The sequence below is a fragment of the Eptatretus burgeri genome, chromosome 9 (genome assembly GCF_056783735.1).
Source record: "Eptatretus burgeri isolate ZD-2024b chromosome 9, Ebu_testis_v1, whole genome shotgun sequence".
Lineage (NCBI taxonomy): Eukaryota > Metazoa > Chordata > Myxini > Myxiniformes > Myxinidae > Eptatretus > Eptatretus burgeri.
This window is the reverse complement of record NC_140969.1, coordinates 31,445,475-31,455,580: the sequence shown is the minus strand read 5'-3', so window position 1 is coordinate 31,455,580 and position 10,106 is coordinate 31,445,475. Positions and strand designations below refer to the sequence as shown.

General features: G+C 42.5%; 1 protein-coding gene across 1 annotated transcript in view; it reads right to left on the bottom strand.

Moving 5' to 3' along the window:
* Positions 1 to 1,532: 1,532 nt before the first annotated feature.
* Positions 1,533 to 10,106, bottom strand: part of LOC147019838 (uncharacterized) — a 45,993-nt gene continuing 37,419 nt past the window's right edge. Inside the window, exons 8-10 of the mRNA XM_085893768.1 lie at positions 3,796 to 3,850; positions 1,701 to 1,915; positions 1,533 to 1,616 (exon numbers count right to left, since the gene is read on the bottom strand). Of these exons, the coding sequence (XP_085749894.1) occupies positions 1,533 to 1,616; positions 1,701 to 1,915; positions 3,796 to 3,850 (354 nt within the window). The remainder of the gene's footprint in view (positions 1,617 to 1,700; positions 1,916 to 3,795; positions 3,851 to 10,106) is intronic.

Genomic DNA, 10,106 nt, shown 5'->3' with positions numbered 1-10,106 from the left:
AACAAACACACAAACAAACAGAAACGGAAGTCATCAATATACTTACGAAATCTTTAGATTTCGTAAGTAACAAGCAGTCATAGACTGGTACTTACGAAATCGTCAACTTGACCTCTGACCTTGTCTAATAAAAGCTGTCTCTAGAGAAGGTAGCGACGCAAACCAGAAGTTTCTACAATGATTCTGTACCAAACCATCAAAAATCGAATGTTTGACCTCACTGTGACCTTGACCTTTGACCGATTTTGACCATAATCTAATCACACTAGCCATCACCCTCCTGAATCACGTGGTGTAATTTGACATTGGTAGCTTCTTCCGTTCTCGAGTTTTCTGTACCAAACCATCAAAAATCGAATATTTGACCTCACTGTGACCTTGACCTTTGACGATTTTGAGCAAAATCTAATCAGCACTAGCCATCACCCTCCTGAATCACGTGGTGTAATTTGACATTGGTAGCTTCTTCCGTTCTCGAGTTATCGTGCCTACAAACAAACAAACAAACAAGCAGTCATGGACTGGTACTTACGAAATCGTCAACTTGACCTCTGACCTTGTCTAATAAAAGCTGTCTCTAGAGAAGGTAGCGACGCAAACCAGAAGTTTATACGATGATTCTGTACCAAACCATCAAAAATCGAATGTTTTGGATGTTTGACCTCAATGTGACCTTGACCTTTGACCGATTTTGACCAAAATCTAATCAGTGCGAGCCACCACCCTCCTGAATCACGTGGTGTAATTTGACATTGGTAGCTTCTTCCGTTCTCGAGTTATCATTTTTTGGATGTTTGACCTCACTGTGACCTTGACCTTTGACCGATTTTGACCAAAATCTAATCAGCACTCGCCATCACCCTCCTGAATCACGTGGTGTAATTTTGACATTGGTAGCTTCTTCCGTTCTCGAGTTATCGTGCCTACAAACAAACAAACACACAAACAAACAGAAAAGGAAGTCATCAATATACTTACGAAATCTTTAGATTTCGTAAGTAACAAACAGAAACGGAAGTCAACAATATACTTACGAAATCTTAAGATTTAGTAAGTAACAAACAGAAAGGGGTGAAAACAGTAACCTCCATCCATCTTCGAAGATGGCAGAGGTTAATAAACACAAATATCACACCAAGCAAAAAAATAGCAAATAGGATTTTGGGTTACATTAGTGGAGGTGTTATACACAAGTCTGAAGATTTTGTGACATTGGATAAAAGTGCCACATTTAGAATATTGCGCTCAGTATCATTTTTTTTCCCACCCCTTGGGGAAGGGTCAAAAAGTCAAATACCAAAAAATGCAATTACGGGGACATTTGTTAAAAAAAAAATTGTTGATGCAATCAACATTGGGGTACACATGAAATGTGTAACAATTCTTTTTGGATTTGACTACCGGTTCATTCCCCAGGGAGTGGGGACTTGGTGTCACAGGGGTCAAAAGAAGATTTTTTAAACTCAAAATTTGACATTGGGTCATTCCTGGTGGAACGTTTTGCCATATTTAAACTTTGCTTCAGGTGGGAATCATGGGGATTTCCGATGGCGTGTCATCGACTTTGCTCTCCATTGAAAATATTTTTTATTGCAGTACTTGTTAAAGTTAAACAGCTGCTCCCATAATCATCTTAAAGGAAGGTGTGATGACATAGGTACCATAGATTGAAGAAGCATCAATGAAAACCAATACGATACCTTGTACTCCACAATTGAACTTGACTTCATGATCTTCAGGAATCTCATACAACTCTCCTCCATTTTTCCAATTTCATTGCACTGAGGAATTCCAGGTGAAGCTGAGGATCCTGTGACCACCTCCTCTTTAGGTTCAAAGGAGCAATCCTCCACCAGATCCATAGCACTGTTGCTCCTACTTCTGGTGTCTTTGGACAAATAAGTCATGCTGTTTCCTGCATTGAGACACACAGCATTGCATTAACCCACTGCCTTATTTTCTGCTCATGTTCCATAGCTTTGTTGAAGGCTTCCATCATGATCTGGATTCAATTGATATGGCATAGTGGAGAATCCATCGTTTCTTGGGAGGATGTAGCCTCCATATTGTCCTAAATGGGATCCTTGGTTTGTAGTTTTGATACCTTCTTGCCTATCTTCACATGTGCAATTTCAAAATGATGATTCCCTCCTGGGTTTACAAAAGAGGATGATTTGATCGAGAGATGCAAACACGTCATCGCACCACTATCTCCATCACCATCCTACCACAACAGCCCTGTGTGTCCTGTATGTGCATCCTGCAGCCATCACTAGCCTCGTGGCATGCTCAAGCACTCGCTTGCTCCATTTGTTCTTTGTGTGAAGGTCCAGTATTTGGCAGCATTCGGGGTGAGGTCGTTTTCCTCATTGTGCATAAGATTGCGTGTTTCCTCATCCATATGGGGGTGGGGGAGCATGGAGGGATGGGGGAGCATGGAGGGGTGGGGGAGCATGGAGGGGTGAGGGAGCATGGAGGGGTGGGGGAGCATGGAGGGTGGGGGAGCATGGAGGGGTGGGGGAGTGAGGAGGGGTGGGGGAGCGAGGAGGGTGGGGGAGCGAGGAGGGGTGGGGGAGTGAGGAGGGGTGGAGGAAGGGAAGGCAGCGAGAGGTGAGAGGAAGGGAAGAGCAGATGTGTGGTGGAGCATTAATTTCAATTTATACTGTCTCAACAAAATGCTTCTGCACAGAATAATAGTGAAGATGGAAAGAAAATAATTTCTGAAATCCATTTTCCACCTGTCATGCTATAAATACCGCCCAGAGACAAATACCACCCTGACATGTCCGGAGATAAACGCAGTGTGGAAGCAAACACTGCCCAGAGACAAACACCACCTAGACATGTTTGGAGACAAACAAACATTGTTCGGAGACAAACAAACACTGTTCGGAGACAAACAAACACTGTCTGGAGTTAAACCAACACTGTCTGGAGACAAACTCCATCTGGACACGTCTGGAGAGGAACACCACCCGGATGCGTCCGGAACTAAGCTGTCCGGAAACAAACACTGCCTCGACATGTCTGGAGACAAACACCATCCCATCACATCTGGAGAGAGAGAGAGAGAGAGAGAGAGAGAGAGAGAGAGAGAGAGAGAGAGAGAGAGAGAGAGAGAGAGAGAGAGAGAGAGAGAGAAAAGAAAAAGAAAATGTTGTGCTTTATGAACACACACACACACACACACACACACACACACACACACACACACACACACACACACACACACACACACACACACACACTTTATCCACAAAAGAGTTGCTGTTTAACGTAGAAAAACCCTGGAGACATTGCAAAGTATAATTTCCCGTGAAATTAAACTTTTTTAAACACACACACACACACACACACACACACACACACACACACACACACACACACACCTACACACACACACACACACACACACACACACACACACACACACACACACACACACACACACACACACACACACACACACACCTACACACACATACATTTATGCGTACAGATAAACCCCATTTCCATTTTGAGGAACGTCTTCCATTATTTGCCTCACGTACGTTCCACCACCAGTTTTGGCTTGGATTGGGGCGATCTTTGGTGTTTTGGAAATGGTAAAAAAAAATTAATTGAATGGAGTGTGAAATTGGTAAACTCGGCGATCTTCAGGATTCGCAAAAGTTCCTGCCGTGACGAATGGCATTAGTCAGACCCGTCGATGTAACATTATTATTGTTATTATCATTGTTTTATTTTCATGTTTGTGAGTCCAATTAATACTCCATTGCAGGAACTTTAACTTACCACAGCTGTCAGTGGTCCTCCTCCAGTTTGGAAATTGCTGCAGTTTATGTCTCATCTGTAAAACAAAAAGCAAGAGTAAAAAATATATAAAAACACAAGTTAATAAACAAGGAGGCATGATACTTTTGAGTTCTCTCCAATTTCACACAACTTCTAAATAAAGGTGAGTACAAGATTGCCACGAAAGGGATTTTTACTTCTTTATAATTTCCATTAGTTTTGGAGACATTCTATTGATGACCCTCGCCAAAGGAGAGGATATTGCATTTGGATCTGTTTGTGTGTTTGTTACTTGTGAAATTTAAGATTCTCAAAGCAAGTGCATGGACCTACAAAAGTATTCACATGATGATGCCACCTGAGCTTATTTCATGGTGCTTTCAAATCAAACATAATATTTGAGTCTTCACAAATGACTCTAAAGTGATACAAAGCTAAAAAAAAATGCAGATAAAATGTGAATAAGTTCGATATACAGAGAAATATCAGGTGGTTCTCAGTTGTATAAGTATACAAAAACCCTTTGCCCAATTAATCTGAAATCACGTCAGGAACAAATTATTTGTTAGAAAGGTTACAGAAAGTGTAATAGGTTTCACCTGCAGAAATCAATGGTTTAACTAAAAATTAAAGGGGAACCCAAACTCAGACCACCTCAAAGACGCTAATCTCTCCCTTGATACCCCACCAAATGGATGTTTTTTTCCAATTTGCGGTTTATAAAGTGATTTTGTGATTAAAAGTCAAAATCTTCTTCTTCTTCTTGCTTAGCCGTGACATCACACTCGGGAGTTGACTGCCATATCCGTATTGTCTACAGGTTACATCGCGGTACAATTTAACTCAAACGATACAATTTAATTTCGATTTTCCACAAATATGCCGAGTTGATGCATCATTGGTGATTGTAATACAAAGCAAGATGGTTTCATGCTACACCAAAAGCAGAAAGAACCTAAGTTTGCCAGAAATTGGACGAGATTTGTCCGAAATACCCGAGTGTGAATCGGGCCGACAAAATGTTCACTTTTCTGATCGGAACATTTTACAGAGAACCGTTATGAATCAACAGAAAAGGTTATATCTTGTGGTTATCCACCATGATTGAGAGAGGAAGCCATCCCCACGATTAAGAAGGAAGAAACAGCCGTCGCTCAAAACTGTAACACCATCTCGACCCAGCTACCAGCATATGTACACGGGTGACCACTTCCCTCTCCACCCTCCCCCCACAATCTCCCATCAACCCCACAATGCCCACTACCGCCCCACACCTCCTCCCTCCACCATCCCCAACACAATCCCCCATCAACCATCACCTTGACAATACCCACCACTACCCCACCTCCACCCGAGCACCACTCCCCCCTCCACTGGGCTGCGACAGACACCGCACAACACACTACGGACATGGACATGACACGGCTAGACCACAGACACAAGTGGCATCCCGGGAAAGTATGAAATTGGACAATCCAGTAACACACAGGACACCTGGTCAGCCTGCAACAGTGGAACAACGCATTTGTCGCGCATTTTGTCAGCGGTGTCGGGTACGCCTGAGCGGTGTCCGTACTGTGTCGTGCCGTGTCCATGCCGTATTTCTGCTGGAGTAACATAACCGATTTATCAATGAATAAAAAAAAATCCCTCATAAATCGTTAATTCAACGGAAAAACCAAACCTTACAATTTGGAGTGAACATGTGACCGGCGTTTTCATCTTCACAAACACCTCCATTATCACCGTCTTTGACCGAATCGCTCGCATAAGGCTCGAAACAATATGTCTCCATAATTCCCCATAAAGCATTTCCATCACTAATTTTGTCTCCAAGAGTTTCTTCAAAATTCCACTGATGAGTTTCAACACACTGAGAACCTTCAGAGTTGCTTATGATGGTGGAATCAGTTTCGGAATCCAAGATAGAAATCGACGTTCTCGAAGTGAGCCACCATTTGGATCAAATTGGGTTCAAGGTACGATGTCAAAGGTGAAAATCGACAATGAGGGCTTTTTTTCGGCACTTTGTGATTAGCAACAAAATTTCAACTTTTATTCCCTTCAAATGAGACCGTGATTTATGATTTTTAAAGGTTTTCAGAAAAAATATATTGCTTTAAGCCCCACCCCACTTGTCGAAGGAGTTTTAAGGTGAAACTCAGTTGGTCAAGAAACAAGGTAAACATGAAGACCAAGGACCTTTCCAAAGAAGTCAGATATAAAGTGGTGGAGAAGCACCGTTAAGGAGAGGGTTATCAGAAGATTTTGAAGTCACTCATTTACTCTGCTATCTAAGGTGGACGGAGGTATGTTTTCACCCCTGTCTGTGTTTATTTGTCTGTGCACAGGATATCTCAAAAAGTTTTGGACAGATTCTGACAAAATTTGGAAGAGAGATTGGGTGTGATCAGGACGAATAGATTAGCTGTTGGTGAAGATGCGGATCTGTCTAGGATAAATTTTTAAAAGTGATTCTTCATTATAGAGAGATATGGCCAAAAACGAGATCTAGCACGATAACCCAAGAAGTTGTGGATGGATTTGGATGAAAAGTGGTGGACAGGTTGGGTGTGTGACAAGGAAGAATTGATTTGATTTAGTTGAAGATCAGGATCTGAGAATTTTTTCATCGATTCTTCACCATTAAGTGATATTTAAAAACAATATCTCAAAAGGTTATGAACAGATTTGGACAAAACTTGGTGGACAGTTTGGGGGTGTGACAAGAAAGAATTGATTCGATTTCGGTGAAGATCCAGATCCGGACAAGACAAAAAAATTTTTTTAGGTGATTCTTCACCATTGAGAGATGAGCCCAAAAATGATATTCTGAACTGTATGGCATGATGTTTCTAAAAGTTGTGGTTGAGTTATAACAAAACTTGGTGGATGAGTTGGTTTGGTGACCAGAAAAGCCAATTCGAATTTGGTTCAGGTTCGGATCCAGATCCGGCCCCTCAGTGGGATACAAAATGTAAACTGTTCAGCCTGCCAGAGGTATGCAGGCTGCAGTTCCATTGTTGTTACCTCTTTGAGTACAGTGAAATCCATCATTAGGATGTGGAAGACATATCATACCACGCAGACTCTACCCAGATCAGGTCGCCCATCAAGCCTGGTGTTGGCTTAGTGGTTAGGGTGGCGGCTTGGGATCCTAGGGTCCTGAGTTCAAGCCCCGTTGGCCGCTGAATTAATATACACCAGGAGGTTGACTCAGCCTGTCATCCTTCCGAGGTCAGCAAAATGACTACCAGTGTCCTGGTAAGGGGGACACTGCATCAGTGGCATAGCCACGTCCCAACCAATGATGCAACCAGCAGCCACAGGCTGCAAAAAAGAGAGAGAGAGAGAGAGAGAGAGAGAGAGAGAGAGAGAGAGAGAGAGAGAGAGAGAGAGAGAGAGAGAGAGAGAGAGAGAGAGAGAGAGAGAGAGAGAGAGAGAGAGAGAGACAGACAGTAAGAGAGAGAGAGAGACAGTGAGTGAGAGAGTGAGAGAGTGAGAGAGTGAGTGAGTCAGTGAGTCAGTGAGTCAGTGAGTCAGTGAGTCAGTGAGTCAGTGAGTCAGTGAGTCAGTGAGTCAGTGAGTCAGTGAGTGAGAGAGTGAGAGAGTGAGAGAGTGAGAGAGTGAGAGAGTGAGAGAGTGAGAGAGTGAGAGAGTGAGAGAGTGAGAGAGTGAGAGAGTGAGAGAGTGAGAGAGTGAGAGAGTGAGAGAGTGAGAGAGTGAGAGAGTGAGAGAGTGAGAGAGTGAGAGAGTGAGAGAGTGAGAGAGTGAGAGAGTGAGAGAGTGAGAGAGTGAGAGAGTGAGAGAGTGAGAGAGTGAGAGAGTGAGAGAGTGAGAGAGTGAGAGAGAGAGAGAGAGAGAGAGAGAGAGAGAGTGAGAGAGAGAGAGAGAGAGAGAGAGAGAGAGAGAGAGAGAGAGAGAGAGAGAGAGAGAGAGAGAGAGAGAGAGAGAGAGAGAGAGAGAGAGAGAGTGTTCGCCCATCCAAACTCAGCAGCTGGGGAAGCAGGAAAATGGTTCAGGATGCCACTGCAAATCCAACAATGGTTGAAAGATCTGCAAGGCCCTTTGTCCAGGATGAGGGTCAGTGCTCATCAATCAATATGCCATTCCCTTCACAAAGCTGGCCTCTATCTACAGGTAGCAAGAAAGAAGCCATTACTGAAATAGATGCATCTAAAAGTTTGTGTGGAGTTTACAAAAAAAAATTAACCAATGTCACCCGCAGGGTGACCCGTATCTTGCCAAAAGGTGACCACGTGTGACTTCTTTAAGGTCACACTGAGGTGAACAGAGCTGCTATCCACCAGGAGCCACTCCTTGAGGAATATCTGCCTACGAGAGATTCCGATGAGAATCGTTCTACACAGTAACAATGAAAAATATGTGTTTGCCTCATAACGTCACCAAATGACGCCATAATGTCTCAAGCTTGACATATCTAGAAAGCACTCATCGAGGTGTTCAACTTGAGGTACTACACGATATGGTTCCTAAAACTTGAACATTTGACCTTGGGGTCAAATATGTTTGACCTCAGGCGCTAACCATGAAGGTCAAGGCCAATCGCCACCAAAAACTAATCAGCTGAGCGCCAGACCATATACTACATTCCCATAAAGTTTGGAGACGATTCGATTAAAATTACTCAAAAAATAAGGGTTTCGTCGACTCCCCTGATTTGCGACAGTGACCTTGACCTTTGGCCTTGACCTTCAAATTTTATGCGCTGAAAGCGACCTCTATAGGCCTCTGATATGCGAAGTTACAAAAATTTCCAATGATTACTGTGCTCTGCAGAATTTTTAATACGTGATTACAGACAAACAAAAAAAAACAAAAAAAAAACATACAAGCTGAGTAACATATCTTGCAAAAACTTCGTTTTGGCAAGATAATAAATGTTCTTGAATGGCCCAGTCGAAGTCCTGACTTTAACACAATTGAACATTTATGGCAAGACTTGAAGATTGTTGTCCGACAATCGTCATCAAACTTGACAGAACTGGAGCAATTATTTACGTGTAGAATTGGCAAGGATTTCACCATCTCACTGTACAAAGCTGGTCGAGACCAACCCAACAAGACTCGTAGCAGTCATTGCTACAAAAGGTGTTTCCACCAAGTACTGACCGAAGGGGCTGAATACTTTTACAACCAATGAATTTTCATTTTAACATGTTTTTTTCAGGTATACTTAACATGTAACCTCCTTCAACTATGACAGTGTTTAGTTTGATGTCTTCAGTTATGAAAAACAAAAAATTCATTTGGAGAAATTGTTTCTACATCATTCGTAATTCATCTAAATGTGGCATTAATGGTCGGGGGTGAATACTTTTGCAGGCACTGTACGTCGGTTTGTCTGATGTTTGTTTTTGTGTCAATCACCTTCAGGTCACATTTTTACTCCGATGTTCACGAAACTTAACCACCTGGTAGAGGTCATGATAATGTGGAAACCCATTGTTTTTGATGTCAACAGGTGAAAAGGTCAAGGGTACATAAATCGCCAATTTTCAACTGATTCGCTGTATATCCACGTACAGTGTATACCGCACTGTATGTAAAACTGAAAAACACGGTTTGATGGTGAAACCTTGTCGAGGTGAAGTCTTGATTGACCCCTGTGAGTATATCTATTAATTACGTAATGTTTGAACATGAGTTTGACCGTGAGTACATAAATTAATTACTTATTATTGGACCATGACTACATCTATTAATCGATATATTAATACTGAAGGACCAATTTTGTGCTCCTCCTAGCAGTCGCGTCATGTTTTTTCTCGGTACTGTGACCTGGACTGAAAGAAACTTCGTACCTGTAAGAGTGCATCGCACATAATGGCAATAGTCAAACTTCAACTCTGAAGCAGAATAAACACTTTTCGTTTTACATTCGTTTACATGGCGACGTGTGACGTCACCGCTGAGAGGCGTAAGGACGTCATGACATCATCGGTCATTCGCTGATGTCATTACGTCTGTCGTTGACAGACCGTCACCGTTGAGAGGTGTAATTACACTCCTCGAAAATAGCGTCTGCAATGTAAAACCCTCTTCTGCACATGATGACTACCGCAGAGTGTGAATTTGACACAAAAAATGTAACAAGAAACATTGTATCTATATATTAATACTGAAGGACCAATTTTGTGCTCCTCCAAGCGGTCGCGTCACGTTTTTCTCGGTACTGTGACCTGAGAAGTTTTGACACGGTGTTTGTATGTCAAAGTAGACACGTGCACAAATCAGGGGACTTCTTCACAAGGAGTAGTGTGTCGTGCACCAAAAATGCACCAAAAAAA